Source organism: Puntigrus tetrazona, chromosome 19 (genome assembly GCF_018831695.1).
Source record: "Puntigrus tetrazona isolate hp1 chromosome 19, ASM1883169v1, whole genome shotgun sequence".
In the NCBI taxonomy this organism is placed as follows: domain Eukaryota; kingdom Metazoa; phylum Chordata; class Actinopteri; order Cypriniformes; family Cyprinidae; genus Puntigrus; species Puntigrus tetrazona.
This window is the reverse complement of record NC_056717.1, coordinates 1,039,846-1,061,811: the sequence shown is the minus strand read 5'-3', so window position 1 is coordinate 1,061,811 and position 21,966 is coordinate 1,039,846. Positions and strand designations below refer to the sequence as shown.

The 21,966-nt window shown below is 38.7% G+C and overlaps 1 protein-coding gene across 1 annotated transcript in view; it reads left to right on the top strand.

Annotated features, from left to right (window-relative positions):
• The first annotated feature begins 9,687 nt into the window (after positions 1 to 9,687).
• thsd7aa (thrombospondin, type I, domain containing 7Aa) overlaps positions 9,688 to 21,966 on the top strand; it is a 34,970-nt gene continuing 22,691 nt past the window's right edge. The window contains 1 exon segment of the mRNA XM_043217895.1: positions 9,688 to 10,303. Within this exon segment, the coding sequence (XP_043073830.1) occupies positions 10,153 to 10,303 (151 nt within the window). The 5' untranslated portion in view covers positions 9,688 to 10,152.

Here is a 21,966-nt window from a genome sequence, read left to right as displayed (position 1 = left end):
ATAGATCTGCTATATATGTGACTTGTGCAGAAGTAGTATGCTTTAAATACTCACAACACCATATTGGCATGTGTAATGGCAGCCAGTACCTTTACTTGCTTTGCTTTGCAGCAGCAGAAATAGTCTACAACAACAGCAAAAACAAAAGCAATTGACATAAATTCACATTTATAAAACTGACAGTTTCAACTGTCTGTCATCTTAATCATGTTGTTTGGCCTACAATGCACAATGCCTTAGTTCTAATACATTTTAATACCGTTATACATCATTAATACCATTTTGTCACCGCATTGAGAAATTTGGGCTGTAAAGCGAAATCAGAACCACTCGTATTGAAATTTGAAAATGTAAGTAAACATAACTTCAGGCATTCACTACAGTTCACTTATAGCTGCATTTGATCTCTCAATCACAAACAAAATTCTTAATGAGAATTGAATTTTTCAGCTGGCTTCCTGCCTCTGTATCAATCCGCTAGCATGCTGTGCAGTGATCTACTTATCTGTGCTCCTCATTTTTATTCTCACATATCAGGGCTACATTAATCACACATGAGGTTTCACTCATGGCCTATGTTTGATGTGGAATAAATATATTTTTCATACAAATATAACAGAGGAGATTGAAATAAGGAAGAGAAAACTTGGAGAACATTCAGCAAACTGAATTTTGTTTTGTGAAGTCAGGTCATCAGTCAGAGGCCACATAGTCTTGCAGTTGACAGCGAGTCGGGTGAGCCAGAAATCTGTTGCTAGGAAACGCAGCACTTCATGAGTTAGAACCCTCACATACTAATAAGCAAAAGTTGTGAACTTGAAATGCACACAGTGCAGAATATATACTGAAGAAACACTCAAGCATAGCCAAGACTTCAAATAGCACAACATTCTAGGTTTGTTCTCTTTTTTGAGCTGCTATCTGCATCCTGGCACACCTCACAGGCTTTCTTCCTGAAGCAGTGTTTGTCAGTTCATTTGCTTACCTCAGCTCCCTCTCAAATATCATAAAGTGGAAGCAGAGCTAGCGATCTTTAGACCAGTCTGTAAAAAGCTATTTCTCACTGGCTGCTCTTCCGCTGTCGTCCCATTGATCTGTATCAGTAATCAATGAGCTCTCTGTGATTGCCGTTGAAAGGAAAGATTTCACAGCTGTTGATTTGTGCCCCAGATGCCGAGCGGTCGGTGTAAATCAACGTCAGCTGAATCCCTTGGGGGTTGACTGACCGGATGCTGGCCGTTGTGTTTAGTTGCAAAACCGCCTGCTAATAATATTAATTTGGTGGGAGGGAATTAAATTAGCAGGAAGTGGTCTGTCCATGCTGGAGAGCTGAGGCATGCCGAGTGTCATTTTCCAAGGCAGAGGGTTCCACCAGGGCACTTTTTCATTTTGCTGCATATTAAATAGAAAATTAATCAATCAGCGTGTGGAGGAATGAGATAAGAAAGCAATTGAAGTCCTCCTAGCGTGTGTGTTTAAACATAGACAGAGATGATATAATTGGGGGTGGTAATGATATTTATAGCCAATATACATAGAAATTTACTCTTCTGTATGTCCCGGTGCCGATTCAACACTGATGCCAACAAGTAGAACACAAACTAGCTGGACCGTTGCTCAACACATCTTTGAAATACGAGGTCTGTATATTCGTTGGATTAAAAATCACAGCCTTCATGATTTGTTAATCACCTTAATCACACTAAGTTATTATTATTTTAGTTGTATAACTAATTACTTAAAGTATGATGGAGATTATCTTCAGTCATGCTCTTGAAGTCTTACAAGTTCTTGAGTATTTGTGTATATTTGCGTGCAGGTGTGTGTCTTATATTTCAGCTGTGTGTCGCTAAAAGCAGGATCATTCATGTCCTGTTTTGCATCAAGTGCACTTTCCCCAGCTGTTATTGCAGGGTTACCCCATCTCCATTGCCTGGAGCACTGCTGTTTTTTATGGGCGGTAGTCAGCCCACGTGTGCCTGTCAGAGATGACAGAGATGAATATGCGACTCCACCTGAATAACTCACCTCATTCAATGAACACATACTGCATTATTAAACCACTTCTTCAGAACCAGTAAAATGGCCATTGTCACTGATGTCTTTACCTCTGTACGGAACATTTACTCTGGGTCTGAATCACTGACCTTCCCAATCGGATGTGCAATTCATCACAAAGACACATTAAAACACAGGAGCCATTTTTACCAGTGGGTTTTATTCAAGCATGTTTCTATCAAACCTAGAATCCAGCATTGTGTGCTGGCTTTAGCTGGACTGTCACAATCCTTTTCATGAATTTTAAGTTGTTTCTCACATTTGAACCCTGTAGTATTATTTGCGGTCATATAGGGGAGGTCGGTGCTAGTTGCCGTATGTGTTTACATTCTTAAAAAAAAAAAATCTATCAATTAATGAATAAGTCTTATTATTATCTGTGTAAAAAGAGATGTACCAATATAGATAGATATTGTTGAATAAATGTATAAATGAAAAAATACTGCCAAAATAACTGTTTGTATTTCATAATTGCTTTATCTTTGCTTTAACTTAAGAGGGCTGTTTAACAGCAAGTTTTATTGTGACAGCAACCCCACTATGTGTTCAATGAACTTCATCTTTGTTTGTCTAGGCAATAATATTGGACATAAGTCAAAAGCCACTTTTTTAAGCCTCTACAAAGATGCCTGTACAGAAATTGACTTTTCACAAAATAAACTCTACCCTGACAAATATTCAGTGGTGCAAAAAGTGTAACATCTATCCCCAGCCTCCCCTATATGTCATCATGATGCATTATTCATTGGTGAAGTTACTAGTCTAGAACATATTGTATTGATTACACCGCTGTAATTGGTCATGGATGACCTCCAAAAAAAGATTATTCAATTTGCAGTTATATTAAGTGATAAATAATGCTCTAGATAGGATATTTTAAAACCCCCCATTAATAGTAAGTCACCTTCATGTGGGAATCTCAACATGTCAGTGACAGGTTACTGACGGAAAACCGCACCAGATGTTCCTTCTCTTCTCTCCTGTGACATGCAGCATGCTTGTCCCATTCTGACAGTCCAAATCCCCTACTTCCAGCACGGGGATGGTACCTGTGACCCTCCCCCTCCCATTGCGGAGACCCTCAATCCCAGCCGTCGGTCCAGACACCTGTCCCCCCCCACCATTGGATCCAGACAGATAGTCATTCCATTGCACTACATCATGTAGACAAGGTCATTAAAGAACAAATCAATTGAACACACGCAGAATGGCACGCACACACATAAACGAAGGGTTCGAACCTACTTGTTAAATGGACGAGTTCTAAAACATCAGAAGTCACATTCTCTTGTGTCCCAAGCTGGTCAATATCTGACCTGAGTAATTTCCATATCCATCTAATTTGAGCCAAAAACTCATTTGAAATTAACCTGGCACATGGCCGATAATCATTTTACTCCCTGATGATTTTTTTTCCAAAAGAAAACGAATCTCCATGGAGATTGCATTGTGTGTTAGTCGGCCGAAAATATTTCATTAGGTGGGTGTTCTGCTGCTGATTGTGTGAAATGCACAACGGTGCTTGCAGGGGTGAGCGGTTTAAAGCAGTCGCCCCTTTATTTGTTTAGTTTTACCTCCCTGTGGACCAGCCTTATGCTCTCAAAAGACGAACGGGTGGAAAACCCGTTTGATGGCTGTGCCCCATCTCCCCCCGCCCTCACCATTTCTATTCTGAGCAAAGTGGGATTTTGGGGGAACTCCCCCTTGATGCCTTTGTTCACAGCCTGGTTATATGCTTGGACTCAGTGAGGCGGAAGACAATGGGAGCGTGGTGGGTTCAATTCGACTCCGGTTCTGAGGAAACCAGGGGTGCGGCTGACTGAACTCATTTCAGGCTTGATTTGCCCTGACAGATATGAGCTGCTTGGATTAGCATTTATGGGAGATTTTAGGTCTATTATCAAGGAAGTGCTCAGAACAATCTGTTTAAAGCTTATGGATTGGGACGTATTACTTGTGACCTGACAGGTCTTGACGTAAAAAAAATGGATGGTGTGCTTGCAGTTGGATTTACGGAGCTCAAGCTCAAGAGAGCAGCGGTTTTACTAGTAATACTAGTTGCAACACAGTTGTTGTTTTTCAAACATGTATGACTTTCTCTCTTTGCCCATACAATAAATGTTATTCTGAAGAACATAAATCATTAGAAATGACATGAGGGTGAGGAAACATTGACAAAATTTTACATTTGCTGCTTTAACATCATAACTCGCATCACTGCTGCAATATTTACGGCAAATCCCCTCAGGTACCTTTTAAATAAAGACGGATGATTTGGAGAGGGAATCAACAGACTCCTCTTATGTGTTTTGTAGCTTGGCCAAAGTGTAGAGGCGTATAATTATCTCCTTAATTGAAGGCTAAACAATGCTAAACGTTTAATTGCATTAGATGTTGTTCTTTGTGTTCTCGATTTTTTTGTTCTCCACTTGTCTTCCCATTTCCTCTTCCAACTCCGATAACATTTGCATATTTAAATTGGATCAGCTTGGCTAGGCAATGCCCCTCCCACTTCACTGGTTGGTCCCCCGCCCTTCTGCCCCCCTCCAGCTGTTCTGGAAGGTTTGAAAAATGAGTCAGACACTGAGCTCTTTCTCCAAAACAAAAACACTGGATTGGGTCTGTAGTGTAATGTGCCAAACCTGTCTGCTTGACTTAGATTTGTATGCGGCAGACTTCAAGCCAAATTACTTCATGTACAGGCACAAATTTATACGCTTATGGATGAATGGATATTAGGGATGCACTGATATTTAAATTCAATTCTAGCTCAGAATTATTTTCTTATGGCCAATAACCGATAAATGGCTGATATTCAAATTCTTAGTTTTTTTTTCTTTAATGAAGCATTAGATCAAGGCAAAAGTAATCTTAATGTAAATATATCATTAAATAATAATTAAAAGCCAAAAAAATTGAACCGATATTAAACCGATACATTGTGCATCCGTAATAGATGTAATTTGTTGATCATTATGCTCAGATCTCCAAAACAATGTGAAGATCTCTTTAGGTAATGATCCAGATAACAGCTTTCTTTATCTGCCTTGCTTTATGTTGTTTATCACCTTACTGTTAACCTATGCACTGCCCAGTTCAGTCTCTTACCTAGTGATCATTGAAATAACCGTAATAACCATCAGTAGCCAATGTGTCCATTAAGAATGTGTAATCTGTTTTTATTGAAGAAACCTCGTCCACACCAAGCATTTCCCTCTAATTGAGGGATATTGCTCTGTCCAGCCCATTTACCGGTACAGTTTTCTATACAACTCAGTTGTGCATGTGGTCATATGTTTGGTAGCCTGCCTCATCTGGAGCTTTGTGGCCAAAGAATGGAGATATAGAGTGAAAAGACTAAGGTTAAGTGTTTATTGTGTGAAGTTGTGAGGAGTATGAGGTTGGTGGGTAATGTGTTTATCAAATGCAGGTGTTTGGCATCAGTGCGGGTATGCGGTGCAGTAACAGAGCGTCTGTCTGTGCACTTCTTGAAGAAAAGACACAGCCATTAGAGTCCTGTGGGAGACACTTCACACCTGACTAGTACGCCGTCACTTCTTTTGTCCTCTCTCTTAATGAGGCTTCACTGCAGACTAGTGTTGTCGATTATTCTGCTCGCTCATCCACGTGACCGCGCGCTGACTGCTGCCCAGGGCAATGCTGGCAGGTGCACAGAGAGCTATTGCTCCATTACTCCATTGCTTCAGGGAACTTACTAGCTGCAAATTGCTGTGTATTTAATGTTTTAAGTAGATTTTCAACAAAGTTGTGTACTCTCAGGAGCTTTGAGCTATGATATGCATTTTTTTCATGTCATTACTACATGAAGTCATACAGAAAAAAGCAAGTTTTTTTTATGATGAAATAACATGTTTTTAGAAAACTATTAATCGGAAAAATATTTTTTAGCCAAGTAGTAAGGTTCATGGGCTTAACTGCTGCACATTATTATTCACCCTGACCCAATTATGACCCAATTATATATATATTAGCATATTGCCTGAGAAAAGGATATATCAAAAAGTATTTAAGTCAGGCTGAGTTACAAAAATATGTAACCCTGTGGGCGGAGTCTGAAGATCTATGAATATGTTGCATTTATCTTCACTTTGAAAATGTAAGTCAGAACTATAAATTACTTTGTAACAGCAGTTGTATCAGTATGTTTTAATAAAGGACTTTTTTTAATGTTATTGATTGCTTAAGGGAAAAAAACTAAGAAATATTGCAGCTGACACATTATAGAGAAATTATCATATAACTCATTATTAGTTCTAGTTTGTTCTTACATAAAACTTTTAAAATGGAAATTAATATAATTATAAAATTAGTGCTGATTAAAGTTTTTGTTTACATAATATATGTGTGTGTACTGTGTATATGCATATATAAATACACACATAACGCATATATTTTGAAAATAATATACTATTATATACATTAATATTCATATAAATGGAACATATATATAAATTATGAAAACTATATATATATATATATATATATATATATATATATATATATAGTTTTCAGAATTTATATAGTTTTCTGTAATATATACATGCATGTGTGTGTTTATATGAAGGCCCATATAATAAATATACACACTCATTAATCATGATTAATTATTTGACAGCACTTACAATAAAAAATATGCATAACGTCTAACATTTTAAGGTAAGCATTTCAGTCAGTGAAAATGAAGATTGATATCTAAAATATACCAATATATTGGTTTATCAGCTTCAGAATATAAGTGCTATTTGTCATTCGTCATCTGTCAAATTCTCCATATCATTGCATCCCTAGTCAGCATAATCCATTTTACATGTAATACTTTGTTAATCATCCATATTCAGTGTTTCCACATGGAGTGTAATTGTGCCGAGATAGACTAATTGTGCTGTGCATTTCTCACACATTGTTCGCTCCGTAAGCATGTTCTGCATAAGCACCTGTTTCATGATAACGTGTTTTGCTTTTGTTTGCTTAATTGTGCAGACCTGCTGGTGTTGAATTATCTTCCACAAGGCGCTCACTCGAACGTGTTCCTACACACACAATAATCAGGTACGATCAGAGGGAAGTGCTGTGGCAGACCGTGCGCCTGCCTACTGCCATTCATCATGCCCCACACAACGATCACATCGCTCCTTATTATAAAGCTCCATCTCTACAATAGCAAAGAAAAAACACAGCCTCTCCTACACACGTTTTCATTCTCAATTTCCCTGTTTTTTTTTCTGCCCATCTGTCTCGTTCCCTGGTCTGTTTCCCCTCTATCCCTGTTTCTGCTATACTCTTTTGCCCTCAAAAGCTTTGCTTTGTTCCTCTCAATCTGTTCCTCCCCACCCCCGTTTACCCCCTCCTCTTCTCTTTAGCTGAGCTCTAGTATTAAGGTACAGCAGTGGTGGATATCAGTGTCTCGCATGCTGTGCTTTGGATGTGTGTGTGTGTGTGGTATGTGTATTTGTGTCCATGGTTGAGACAGCATGGCTTTATCACTGAGTTAAGCACTGTCTGTTTTGACTCTTTGAGGAGGCCAGCTGTATCTGTAATCCCACCCAGCTGATTGTCACTAATCAGAGCTGTCTTTCTCTCTTGGCTTCTTTAATGTATCTCACAACAACTGGGAAAGAGGATGGATAGGATCATTAACTTTACTTGAAGCCTTGTGACCTGCAATATTAAGGTTGCTGGTTTAAAATGGATTTACTATTAGTAAAAGCAAGGTATTATGTATTGCCATTGTGCACTTAAACACGTCATCCAATCCTGTTGTGAAATGCTTTGAATATGATGGGCCTGCTAAACGACAAATCCACCCACAGTGGTGTCATGTTGTCCCTTCAAATTAACAAGAGTATTTACAGTATCTGGATCAGGTTCAGGTGCATTGGCCCTGGCTTCTGGCCACCTTAGGCTTAGCCATCAACCCCTGCAGCCCACCTGAGCTTCTGAGCCAAGCTTTGTAATTTTACCAAGATTTCTTCTCTTTGTTGATTGGTAGGGTTTTCGTTCGATTAGTAGGGTTTTTCATTTAAATCTGTGCATAAAGTGCACACTTTAATAATTAATGTAACATAGTTTTTTTGAGTAATACTGTGCTTTTTCAAAAATGTTGTAATCATTTTCATTAAAATAAAAGTTAGGTTTAATGTAATATATCACAATGTAAGATGAGATATGCATCCGTTATCCATTTTAATGGCCAAGTATTTAGCACAATCATTCCATTACATCTATTTTGATGTATTGTGATTATATATGAAGTTGACATAGGCTTCCATTTTGGCCCCATGCCAGGTTATATGAATGGGTGTGTGTGCGTGTAGGGACCGGTCAGAGTGCTGTCTGTTAATGCTACAGCTTGGCTAATTTGTTCCATGGTTTGCTCTCTGTGTTGGTAGTTAGCAGGGGGTGAGCATTGTCCTTCATTACCCTAATCACTGTGAAATGACTCCAGCGGACATTATCCAGCCCTGAATATAAAGGAGGGGAGTGCATATCACACAGTAGGAAATGTTGTTGAGAATTAAGAGAGGTCTAGGTAAATAGAGAACTTTTTTTCTTCTTGCATTGTAAATCATTCTAAACTTAAATAAGCTAGTAATTAGTCTTCAAAGTCTTTGTATGTTTGCTTCATTTAGAAGTATGTTTACTAATATAAAAATGTGTATGCTCATGTAAGCATTACTAGCTGGCCTATTTATACATTTGCTCATTATTATTATACACACCTTTACTGGCATGCTGGCAGCTTATTTGGTGCGTATCGTTATTCAAGTTGGGTTATTTTTTGACATCAGAAAAGTTGGATGATTTCCATATGTTATGTATGTCAACGTGATTTTGTTGCATTATGTTGTTTTGTTTCAGAATTTAGTTGTTCATGTAAACACATTTATTAGATGTACCTTCTTAATATATTTTAATATCTGACCTGGGTTCTCTAAGTATGCATTTGCGTAGTGTATTTTTCCTAATGTTTAATTTTTACTGCATTTTCTGACAAACTTGACACAGTGCTTGTCACATGTAACAGAAAAGTAGGCATATTCATATGCAGGGCTGATATTTTTAATCTCTCTATAATTCTCTTCATAAAACGTTTCTGGAATTTGCTCATAATAGATTGAAGACCTAGGCTCCTGGCGTTTATGGAAAGGTGTGATTCCCCAGCCTGTTTCAGTAATGACTGTGGAGACAGCATCTTATAACACTCATAACACTGCACCCCTTCTATGGTTTGAATATCATCAAGGTCAGAGTGGGCTCACATTAAATATTCATGAAGGGTTTTACTACTCTCATTCGGTTGTTTTTTTGCAATCCTCTCTCTCTCACACTATCCCTGCCGTCAGATTCGGACCCCCTCCCTTCACCTTTCCCTTCTCTCTCGCTTCTCTTTCACACTCACAGCATTATCTTTCCTTTGCATCTCTTTATAGCTTTTAGTCCCAGCTGGTGCAAGTGACTCTGGTGTCTCCGTGTCTAGCAACCAATCCCAAATCAGCACACATACACCACAATGATGCACGTGCTTCTTACCTCGGCCCCCGGCACCTTACCCCAGTTCCCTTTTGAGTGAAGAATAGTGCAACCCTTGATAGCGGGGCAAAGTGATAACAGAGAGTGATTGCAGGTGGATGCTGGATTAGTAAAGGAGAGCGAGACAGTTTGAGTGAGCGCGAGCGAGAGAGAGGAGGGGGGAATGGGAGGTGCTGTATCAGCCAGGCTGAGCCAGGACGCAGTAGCCGCACAAGCAGCGCGCTGAGCTGAGGGATCTATTGTTCCTCTGGCTTTTTTATTTTTTTCTCCTCCACTCAGACCTCATTCTTCTCCACTGACCCAGAGAACACAGAGAAGAAGAAATAAAAGGAGGGAAAATAGAGGAGTTAGTGGAGAAAGACACAGACAAGTGGATTACCCTTTCCTGGAGGAACCGCGTACAGAAGAGTGAGAGGGACAATAGCAGGCACACTTTCCCCTGTGCCGCATCTTCTCGTGCATACATCTCCTGCTGTGTGTGTATCGTGCGGGTCTGTTTGGCCAGACTTGAGCCGCGTGGATTTATCTGGCCGGGCTAAAGCCATGGGGCTGGCCAGCAGGGCAGCAGGAGGAAGGGGCACTTCAGCAGGGTCTCTTGCCACCCTCTTCAGAGTAGCTCTGCTCTTTTTTGGGCTTTGGGATGTCCAGACTCAAACAGTCGCCAGCACAAAACCCACCTACATCTGGCAAACAGGTATTGCTTTTTTTATCTAATCACAAGTCTGTACTGAAAATCTTAAATGTTATTTGGTTTTTGAGTGTGTTCTGTTATGCTCAGAGACAGGCATGTGATTCGAAATTGATGCTGACTCAAAATTAGATTGTCCCAGTGGAAGTACATTTATTGGAGGTTGCTTTTAATAGGCAGTGGTAGTTATATGTTTTTGTGCATTCAAGGTAAAGACATTTTAGAAATAAAATGCACTTATGTGCTGTTGCTGAAGATTGCTTGATATTTTCAGAATGTGTGGGATGGTCTTCGATTTGCTGGTAAATCACCACACTTTTATGAAATGTGTAGCCCCCATAGCACATCCTGCAAGATAAGAGGTATGGTGGATTCTTTAAACAAGCTTGAACTTGATTAGTGTGATTGTACAATAATTAAGCATCGGCCATGGATAAGCTTTCCAAAAACAGCATGGTCAAATGACAAATATGATGCCTTGGGAATTCCTTTTCCACAAGGTTTGGTAGGTGAATATTGAAAATGTACCATTTTTAAGTACCTGCAGAGTCATGCTCTGGTAAAAAATATGTGTTTGGTGGAATGTAGAGCAGGTGTCTTTTTCTCAGCGCTGTGCTTTTTGGATGCTATCAGGATGTAGATTTGTCATGTATGGGACATCAACAGCAGTGGAAGTTGGGGGTTGGAATAGGCTGAAGGGGGGTGAGTCTGTTTTGGATATATGATGGGATGGGGTGGGATAGGACTGGAATACTGAAATGATTCCTCTGGTCTGGGCACAGATCAATGGGTCATTTGACCAGGGTCTCAGGCGGGAATGAATGGTGAATCTTTGGATCAATGAAGAGGGTGCAATGGGGCCACTGGTGTCCTGCTGGAGTTGATCAATGCACAGCTTCACGGCTGGACAGAATTGTGATCCCGCACGATCAATGGTGAATTCTGAACTATTTGGTCTAACTCAGAAGGAGTCTGATCAATGTGTGCAAATCAGGAGATCTAGGTCTTCAATAGATCCATAGATCCAAGAAATGGGTGTAGATTATTTAAAAAACACACTATATATAACATCTGCTTTTTATATGAGTCAAATAATATCACTCAAATTATGTGAGGGTTTAATGAGAGGATGTATATTTTTATGTCTTTCTTTCTGGCAAAGTGACTGTTACTTTTATCCCAGTATCTCTTCACATTGATCTACTTGTTTAGTGTAGTGTTTTGGTGGTACTTGGAATATCATGTTAGCGTGGTGCAGTATCCTGCCCCCACTACTGTGACTGAGTGCAGGAGATTAACTATGGGGTGAGGCAGGACAAGCAGATTGGCTGAAGCAAGTTAACCTACATACAGCAGAGCCTTGCTTTCGCATTTCCCATAAATACACACATAGTAAGTCCTAAAACTCAACCCCGAGTGTTTGCAAAGTGCTTGACCTCAGAATCCCAAGCAAGTCCTGTTAAGCAATCCTCAAGCAAGCTTTTGTGGAAAGCACCCATCTCCTCCCCCTTGTTGTTTTTTCTTTGCTTCCAGTTTTCCTATTATTCACTCAGTATTTTTCGTGTTTTGATATGTAGGTACACAAGGGGAGAAGCGAGAAGAGACTTGTACAACAGTGTTAGTCTATCTACAGGACTCACATGGGAACAAATCCTTTTTTTTGATGAGAGCACAATAAATTTTGTGGCTATGACAAATGGCCCTGGCAGTGTGCATCAGTACAGAGGCTGATGTTCACCAGTCAGCAGAGAGTTTATTGTAGGAAAAACATATTCTGTAGTTCCCCTTGAATGGTCCTAGAAAGAGAAGGGTGGTGGCAGCACTTTTGTCACTTTTATTATTATACAAAAGATGATTTCATATTTAACCAGATTTTTAATGTTTTGAGATATGTACCTTGACAACACACTGTAACTTTCTTTACTCAAAACATACTCCCAAGTTTTATTGAAACTAGGCTACAAAGTGATACATCAACAAATAACGGCACCATGTTTACATATCAGTAACCTATTGGGTCGCCAGAAGGCTGCTCATTTCACATTTAAATGTTGCATTTCGGAAAGGCACAGCAGCATGAGACTCTTTAATTTTAGACTCTAAGAGTGGGTGGAAACCTGCAAGCTGTCAATCATCTATAATTTATTTCAGTCCTGAAGGATTTGACAGTGCAGTTTGTTTTTACACGTCCCTGTTTTCAGGGCTGTGAGGCTGTATTTGAAGACTCTAGGGAAGTGTCTGGCCCAGTTTATTGCCTTGTATCTTCCAATTTTACACTGTAAACTGCCCCCTTTTTAACACTATTGCTGTGAAGTCCATACTGGGATCACGACTTCATTTTGTTGAGTTTATTGCAAACAGTCTTGAGTTTTGATGCTGCTTTGCCTAGCGTGTGATTTAACTGCATTGCTTTCTCTTCCAGGGGTTTACCTCTGTATGACCGTCACTCTCCAGGGCCTCTATGTGGGCCACTCTCTGCCCTACAGCTGCCTGAAATAACACATACACGCTGATCTTAATCGACAGGGTTGAACTCTCTCCCTGGTCAGCATTGTGCCTAGTAGTGGCATACATGTGGGAGGAAGCTATTGAGTCCGCTAGGACCCTTCCCCCATTCACCCCACCCATCCAGTCCAGCAGATGAGACGCCTTTTATTTCCTCAGAATGTGTGAATCTGCCTTTACTGCCCCATTCACTAATGTCCACCCTTCTGTTTTCTTCTTTCAGCACCTTTCACCTTCTTCTTCAGCACTCTTTTCTTTAGGTCAACCTTTGACCCTGAGGTTAAAAGGGTTTTGGAAGGGCATGTCAGTGCAGGAGAACATTCTGGATCTATCGGTGGCAGGAGGCTAAGTGTCAAGTGGTTAATTCAAACATTTTAACGCAGTGAGAATTTAATACCAAATGTGCTACCTGAGGACTATGCAACAAGACTCTCTTTAGGCTCTTGGATCCTGGGGAGAATGCATCCATGTGCATCTTGGCTCAGTGTGCTCTGATATGGCTAATAGTGGAGAAAAATAGAGGAGGAAAACATATGGAAGTGTGCAAACATTCCCTAGGCGATGAAGCTGTAATTATGCCCAGCCATCAGCATGAATTTTGTGTGCCGAGTTAGGCTCAACCATTATGAGGAGGGATGAAATGGAATTCACTTTTCGGATTCATCAAGTGCCAAATTGCTGCTGCTTGTCTGGGTACTTTACTTGAGTATGGTCCAGCTGCTCACAACAACCTGCCTGACAAGTGCCGCCTACCCAGAATGGTCCGCCTCACACAACAGCCTTGTCACATGGCTGTTTAGCCGTCTTATGGTTTTTGTCATTTTCAACGCTTCTCCTCTTTAATTGTCCGTATCAATGATCTCAGCTCTAGCAGTTTGCACTAGGTCATCTCCTCCCGCTGCCATTTGTTTCTTTAGTTTAGCATCTGTGCGCTCTCTTGCTCTTTTCTTCTTCTTTCGTCCTGGAGAGCGAGGGGAGAATCCTGATGAGTGCTCGCCAAAAGATGACAAAAGACAGACTGACAGCGTGATTTGTTCCACTTGCCCCTCTCTCTCTTTCTCTTTTCTTTTGCTCACACATGCACGCTTGCACTCGCGCACCTCATTAGTTTGCTAAGAATGGATTGCCGCTTGCTTGTGCGGGGGTTTGGGGTGCGTTTGTAATTACCTGGGTGTGTGGCGCAAACCCTTTTTTCATATCTAAAGGCAGCTTTCTGACAGAAGATGCTGAGAAGGCAGCTTCTGCTTTTTTTTTTCCACTGACAAATTTGTATTCCTCAGACATTGCATTTATTTAGATAGTGAGTAGCACCAAATAAACTGATAATGATTTCTAAAATTAATTTGAGAACTGCCTTTTGATTTCAGACTTGATGACAGTACTTAGCAGAACAGCACAATGTGTTCCTGATGCTTTTCTCCTCACTCACTTACTACAGCTCACGTTCCTGCAAGGGCGCTTAGCTTTCCTGAAACGTGCAAAGGGATTGCAGTCATTATGTTAAACCGCTTTAAATCAACACCTGAGTCATACACTTCTTGTCCAATGCCACCTATAAAAGGCATTTCTACGAATAATTCTACGAAAGAGACGATTTGTGTCTTTATTCTCCCACCCCTATACATATGCTAAATGCATTTCCTATTGAGGAAAGAAGTTTGCAGTGTGTATGTCACTTGCTAACTTTCCCATCCCTTGCTATGTTACTGTATGTCTTAGAAACACTCTTGAGTGCCAAGCTTGTCCCTAAGGAGCTGAGCTGAGCAGTGCCATACTTTATTGCATAGCGACTTTTCTGATGGAGATATAAATAGCAGACAGGTTGAGCCATGCAGCAGCTGAGCTCTGGCTCTAGATCTGTGCTACAGACGCTAATAGGAGAGAACCTGGTGGAGGTGGGAGTAAAAGATGGCGAATAAACAAGAACAAAAAGACTGTTTGTCATCTTAGTTGATTCTTTGGTGGTGTGCTAAATTTTCACAGCGCGCTTGGATAAACACATTTGCGCAGATGATCGCTGTCTCGCACACAATGAAACACCTGCAGCTTTTGGCATGGGCGGCACAAGTTGGCACTGTAGCAGAAACAAAATAATATCTCTGATAGGTAACCTCAAGGTTTAGACTGATTTTAATTATAGTGGCAGACCAAAAATATCATAACGGATGAATGCTGACACACTCATTTCCAAATGTGTGATTGTGTATAATATATTGTGTTCACAACTGTGTTATAGTAATTTTGCAGTTTTGTTTTTTTGGATTCGCATTCACATTTGTAATGAAGACTTGATTCCATTTGGTTCACTGTTGGGTGTCTGATGCGAAAGCTGAGTGTAATAAGTGAGTTTGGGTGTAAGTGGGACTTTCCTGTCTGTCTAATCAGCTAAGCGTAATCTGATGTGACCTTTTAGAATCCAAGAAGCGTTAAGATCGAATGGCGAGTTGTAGGAAGTTTGAGAACTGTAAAGTATCAAGCTAGGTAACTATATGAAAATTTTGAAAGTTACAGAGCCCCTTGCCTTGTGAGTGAGCATAAAGTGTGAATGTCAGCTGGGCAAAATTCTGATCATCATGAAACAATGAAATTTGTGTGTAGGCCTGCATAATTAACATTTATTTTACTCTTTAAACACAATTGAAAGTATGTTTTTTTTTTCTTTAACCTCAATCAAGTCTTCATAATTTAAAAAAGAAGAAAACAAAATCACATGCAAAACACATTGGCAGAAGTAGCAGTATGATGATGTAGAAAGGTTAGCATCTCTCCACTATGGTAACTAGTCAAATTCATACTTATTCTGCCACCCACTCAACAACTTTTTTCCTTTTTTCACTTCTCCATTCTTATTTTCACCTCCCTTATGCTTAACATGCACATGTGTTATTTATAGTGGGGATAGGTGAGACATTTTTTTTTTTTTTTATATATATATATATATATATATATATATATATATATATATATATATATATATATATATATATAGCAAATTTAGTCTAATTTAGTTTAATTGTTTGCAAAAGTGATTTTTTTCTTCAGTTTTGTCAATTTTGTTAAGTTGTCGAGTTGTAGTGGTTGTCATCAGTGGCTGAAACGTTTTATTATTTTATTTTATTTTCATAAAAAAAAAAAAATCAATGCATGTCTTTAACAGAAGGCTGGGGTTGAAATGTGGCCAGTGCTTACAGGTGGATCTCTGCCAAAATTCTGTAAAATCTAAAAATAAATAAATAAATAAATAAATAAATAAATAAATAAATAAATAAAAAAAATCATATCACTTTATTTTTTTATTTTTTGATGTTTTAATAACCTAGTAGATATTCTTCTGTTTGCTCTTCTTTGGGAGCTTAAAATAGATTATTTTCTGGGAAATAAAAGTGAGAAGACAAACATTGCTGAAAAAGGAGGAACATTTTATCCATGTCGTTTTTCATGGCCAGGTCTGCAGGGCTTACTGTAAGTGAGTTACCAGGGACCCTCAATTCATCATAGTTACACAGAGCACTCAGCCACACTCCCCGATGGATCTGCCCCCAGACTTCCGTTTTCCCACAATGCACCATAACAGTATGCCTACTTTGTTTGCCTCTTTGCTTGTTATGTATTCAGTGGCTGAAAATGTCCCAAAAGTGAAACTTTCTATTAGAAATTTATGTAAAATGGTTACATGAGCCCATCAGCTTGAAACAAAATACTTAAGTACAACTTGAGGATCTTGAGAGCTTTCAAGTGTTTAGAATACTTCACCGTGAATGATATTGCTTCAGTCAAATTTACTATGCAAACTCCTCCATATAATGCAGTCAGTATGTGAGTGGTTATGAGAAATGAATGTGTCTTGACAAGTAAATATGGTAGAAAATTGGTGGAAAATATATGTTATTGCTTCAAAAAGGTTCAGTTATTGGAATTTCACAGTAATCTAACCAACTCCTTATCTTTATATATGTCATGCCAACCCCCCAAGCCCACACACACACTTTGTTTATGTTGTTTATATTGCATATCAAATATAAAATTAATTATTTAAAGAAATACATAAAGATATATTTAAAGTACAGGAGATAAAGAAAAATTGTCGGTGACAGAATTGTAATGCTAAATGGTAAGGCTTTAAGTCCAGCATTACTCATATATACATGCTCAATGGATTATAGATTAGGTTATTCAAAAACATTATTTAGAGCATCCTAAGAAGATTTGTTATTATAGCCTTTTGAACTGCGCCTTTAATGTATACTGTATTTGTATTGCAATACACTATGCCTCTAATAACACTTGAAATGGTCATGTATATACATGGTATGAGTATGTGTAATGTATCATTTTCCCATAGGCACACATGGACGTTTCCATAATATTCTCATAATCTAGTTATGCAGCATTGTGTATGATGCTATTTGGGGTTGTTTACAATGTCCAATGCCTCATCCACAGCTGTGGCAGCACACAGAGCAGCCCCTTGGATGATTCATGACTCACAATATTCCTGTTAAATGTGCTTTACTGGAGTGTTTTCCCACTCCTGACATGGAATAGTTGTACATCGGATCATTTTATAGTGTTTCTAAAGCATCTACCAGCAAAAGCTATTTTTATGGCTAATATTGAAGGCTTTAGTTTTGGTTTCTACTAATTGCTCTTGTCAGGCACAAAGCAGGGTACCTTTCTCCAGTTTGCAAGCACCTGAATTTAATTTGTGGCATTGACATCAAATGTTGAAATGTACACAGGCTTGCACGCAGAAGAAAGGTGCCTCGCTACATTCCTAACAGGCTAGTCAGCACAACAAATCCCTCCATATTGCAGTTGGAGATACTTTTTTGTCATATTTGCTATATGGTTCCAAATGTGATACAGTATTTAAACATTTCAGAGGATTACTGGAATTGCTATACAACATGATGTATTTCTTCCTCACTGGAACTGAGAAAATAGCTTATTATAATACATTTAATATGCAATTTTAACACTTTTTTCATTGATTCTGAGCAAAATAAAGAGGAATTGGTTTGGCACAGGTCTGATTATTGTCTAAAACACAATTGTGCTAATAACTCTGTTAAATGTGTAGTCAGTTCCTTTATATGGCAGTGCCATGGACCTTCTCCATCTGTCTCGTTCATCGCCTACTTTTTCACTGTCCTCTGCAGACATCTGCCTTTCCACTTCATTTCCCCACCAGTCCTTCTGCGGTCACCCTCTATTCCATATTGGATGTTGCTTTGCTGCAGATGTTGTCTGGAAAAGTTTCCAAGAAACTACTGAACTGCGACATGTTTTGGTGTCAGTTGTCAAAGATGCGATGGAATGGGTTTAATGGAATCTGATGTTATGTTCTGTCAACACTTGTCTTAATAAGAAAAAGCAGTGTATATGCTATACGAATTGAGGTTGAGGTATCTCTACCAAGGTTATTAAGCACATCCGTCCATTCCTGGAAATCTGCATACATTTTTACAGCCTAGTTGATTGTTCATGGTGAGGACTGTTAAATAAAGTCAGTACAGTGACTGTAGTTCATTATCTGTTGAATGTCCAGGCAAACACGACAGAGGCGGTTGTTTGGCATTATTTTCTCCCATGCTCTTTGAACAAAAAAAGCAATCACGCGTCGCAGTTGCTGAGATTTTCACTATGCACACTAAAATGTCAGACATTTGATGTTATAGAATTACATTTGCAGAGTGAATTTTGTTATCAAGCTCTTTTTCCCCGAAAGTATAATCAGTCATGGCATGCAGCAATATTGGCTTTATTCCATTCAGGATCTTGATTGCTCAACTGTGTGTTGTTGAGCTCTGCTCCCTCCTAATTTCCTCAAGAGCAGCACTGGATGAGTCTCTCCAGATCTGATCTTCTGCATTCAGGAGGTGTTTGTGTGTGATAGATGCAAGTCACACTACATAGTGCCCCTCGCCAGCTGTAGCCTTGACGGTTTTGAAGGATGTGATAAGGCATGGGATGATGGAATGTTGGTTTGAGGTGATTCATGTTTATGATGAAGAATAACACATGCACTTATGTGCTGTCAGCTGTCATTTTTATTTGTTTGTTTGCCCCAAATGACTGAAGACAATCTATTCTATCTGGGAATGATGGGAATGAACACTGTTTGAATACCTTTGTTTTGTTTGATTTGGTCTGGTTTATTTATTTTATTTTATTTTATTTAAATTTACTGTAAAAGGATAGGGACCAACTGTCAATATTAACATAGTATTTATTAGTACTTATAATCACACATTCTGCTAAACCTATCCAAAAACCTAAACTTAACAACTACTTTAAATATTAAAGGGGTCATATGATGTTGCTAAATAGAACATTATTATATGTATTTGGTGTAATGCAATGTGTATATGCAGTTCAAAAACACATAATGCTCATTATTCTAAAAATCTAGGTGTGCTTTGATTGGCCAGATATCCAGTGCATTGTGATTGGCTGAGTGCCTCAAGCATGTGACAGAAATGTTATGCCCCTTACCATAACATGATGCTGTATCCTGGCGCAATGCCACAAAAACAAAAAAAAACATTACAAATGAGGCACTGATGGCATCCAGTGGGGACATAAATTACTGATTATAATGTCTTAGTAATGTATTTTTACACATCATGTTGCATTGCTCTTCATAAACATAACACCAGTTATGAGTCAGAAGCACCATACTGTCCTTGCAGAGTTGGAATTGCCTCACTTTATAGTCCCTGTGCACAGCCAGCATGAGTCCTCCATAAATGTGTTGAACAAACTCTAATATTTGAGTAGAACAGTTCTGAAACAGTGTTGTAAATATAACTTAACCACTGATTTCTAGTTGTATACTGTATACTTTGGAAGCACAAAGTAGTTTCACTTTCACAACGACACACATTATCTCCTGAATATGGCACTGGCAACAACACTACAGCGAGAATAATACCTCCGCCTTCTTTCTTTGCGTAAACCTTTGGGTGGGGTTATGAATATAAACCCACACCGTGACATAGAAAAGGGGCGTGGACTAGTCATACGTTTTATAAAACACATCTCTTTTGTTTTGAAACTTTGTCTGTAAGATCTCATCTATGCACTAACAGCTTGAGAAAGGAAAACTTGAAATCACATCAAATGATCCCATTAATAAGCAGCAAGAAGTTTATTGAGGCAAAAGTTGTAGTTAAGGGTATTGGACCTTAAAGTAAAGAGTGACCAAATTGCTCTTCATGACATGCACTGCATTTTACTGCTTAAAAAATTATAAAATAAAGAAGTAAATAAAGAAATAAATAAACGGAAGCACTTTGAAACAAGAATGAGGTCAGACAGTTCATGGACACACTTTTTGGAAAAGAACATTGTGGCGTAATACGAATGTATAAATTTGCAGTGATGGAGATTGTAACGCTATTTCTGTCAGACTCATTCATGACAGAACATGGACAAAATAATAAAGAAGCTTGTTAGAAATGTTTTGTACATAGATGGAGCAATCAGCAGAGAGAAGTGGACTGCGCTCACTAAACACCCATCATCCAGTGCGGCGAGAGAGTTGGTGCGTGAGTGATGAAGTGTTCGCCGCTCTCATTACAGTGGGACACAATAACACAGCCCTTCTTTTCGCCTTCGGTTCTCTCCATGCCACCGACTACAATTCCAGCTGTCCTTCATTTTAATGGAACGGCACGGACAGCCCAAGAAAAATGAAGTCTACATGTCTACATACTACATCTGATCTCTCATTGTCAGAGAAGCCCATGGAGAACCTAAAAGCCAATTTTAAAGGGAAAAGTCAAACAACCATGAAACAAACAAGCAAAGAACCATAGCTCAATCAGCCGTCCTTTTCTCTCCTTTGAAGTTCAGCCTCATTAAAAAGGGAAATAAGCAAAAAGACTGTGCAGCATCAGCAGAACTCAGCTGGCAGAGAGAAGCTGATCCTTGGTTCTTACCACCACATTCACCCATCTCATAGTCTGACTGGAACAGCAGGTGTCCTACTATAGATGCAGTTGGGATTTTCTTTTTATGTGTGTAGGTAAGAATCCGTCTGAATTATCTTTGTAAGAAGTATCTTTGAATCTTTCCTTTGATGAATGACACAGACTATTCTGTGCAACTCTAACAAGGTTATTCACTTTAAAGTTAAACTCTTCCATACATTGATCAACACTGATGCATTTTTTACTGCAATTTTTGTTGTTCTCAATTCTTATTCTGTGACACCATATTTATATGGTGTTTTTTCTTTTTTGTTTTTTTTTTATTCAAATATTTAGACATTTTATTTTTTATTTAAAAAATAGAGCCATTATCTTTAATATAATACATTTAAATTATCAAAATAATTGTGTGTGGTCTTCACTGCCTTTTTATATCAAACTTATATCAATAAAGCTTGTTATATATTTTTTAATAAGAAATTATATTAAAATCATATTATTTTTATATTATATATTAATTATAAGTAATGTGGCAATATGGTGCCAAAATATATAGTGTATGATAACAGAACAGAACAGTTTTTTGTGTCTATTTGTTTAGATAAAAATAAATACAAATCCGTTACCAAACAGTATTTATTTGTTCCTTACTAAATCATTATTTTCTTCCCCTACTCCTGTCTAATTTTAAATGATTGTGAATGGAGGTCATTTGTTTAGTGTGTTTGTTTATATGAGGTACACAGCTGGCTCTTGAGTAGTGCCCATTATTTCCTCTGTTTTTATTTGCTGGCGTACTAAGCACTTCACACTGACTGTTGAAACACTGCCCAACGTATTGCTCTCTCTTTATCTCCTTCACTTTTCTAGCTGAATTGACAGATTCATCTGTTGTCGGTTGCACTTCTTTAAGCCTGATATTTAACTTCTTTAAGCCTGATACGTGATGCATTTAAGAAGCTGACTGTGTGGTAACAAAGGCTATTCTTCTGTTTGGCTCATAATTGATATTCTTTTGTGAAGGCGTTGTGCTGTGTGTAGCTTCCCGTATTTGTCCACTGTACGCTACTTCATCCGCTATATACCCACGTGACTTTGCTCCGAGAGGTCAAAGGAAATGTCAGCTGTATGAAAAAGCCTCTGCTACCCGTTTGATGTTATTCTAAAGTGAAGCGGTTGTAGAATTGGTAGTTGAATTGATTAGCCTACAGTTCTGGTTTCAGAATACAC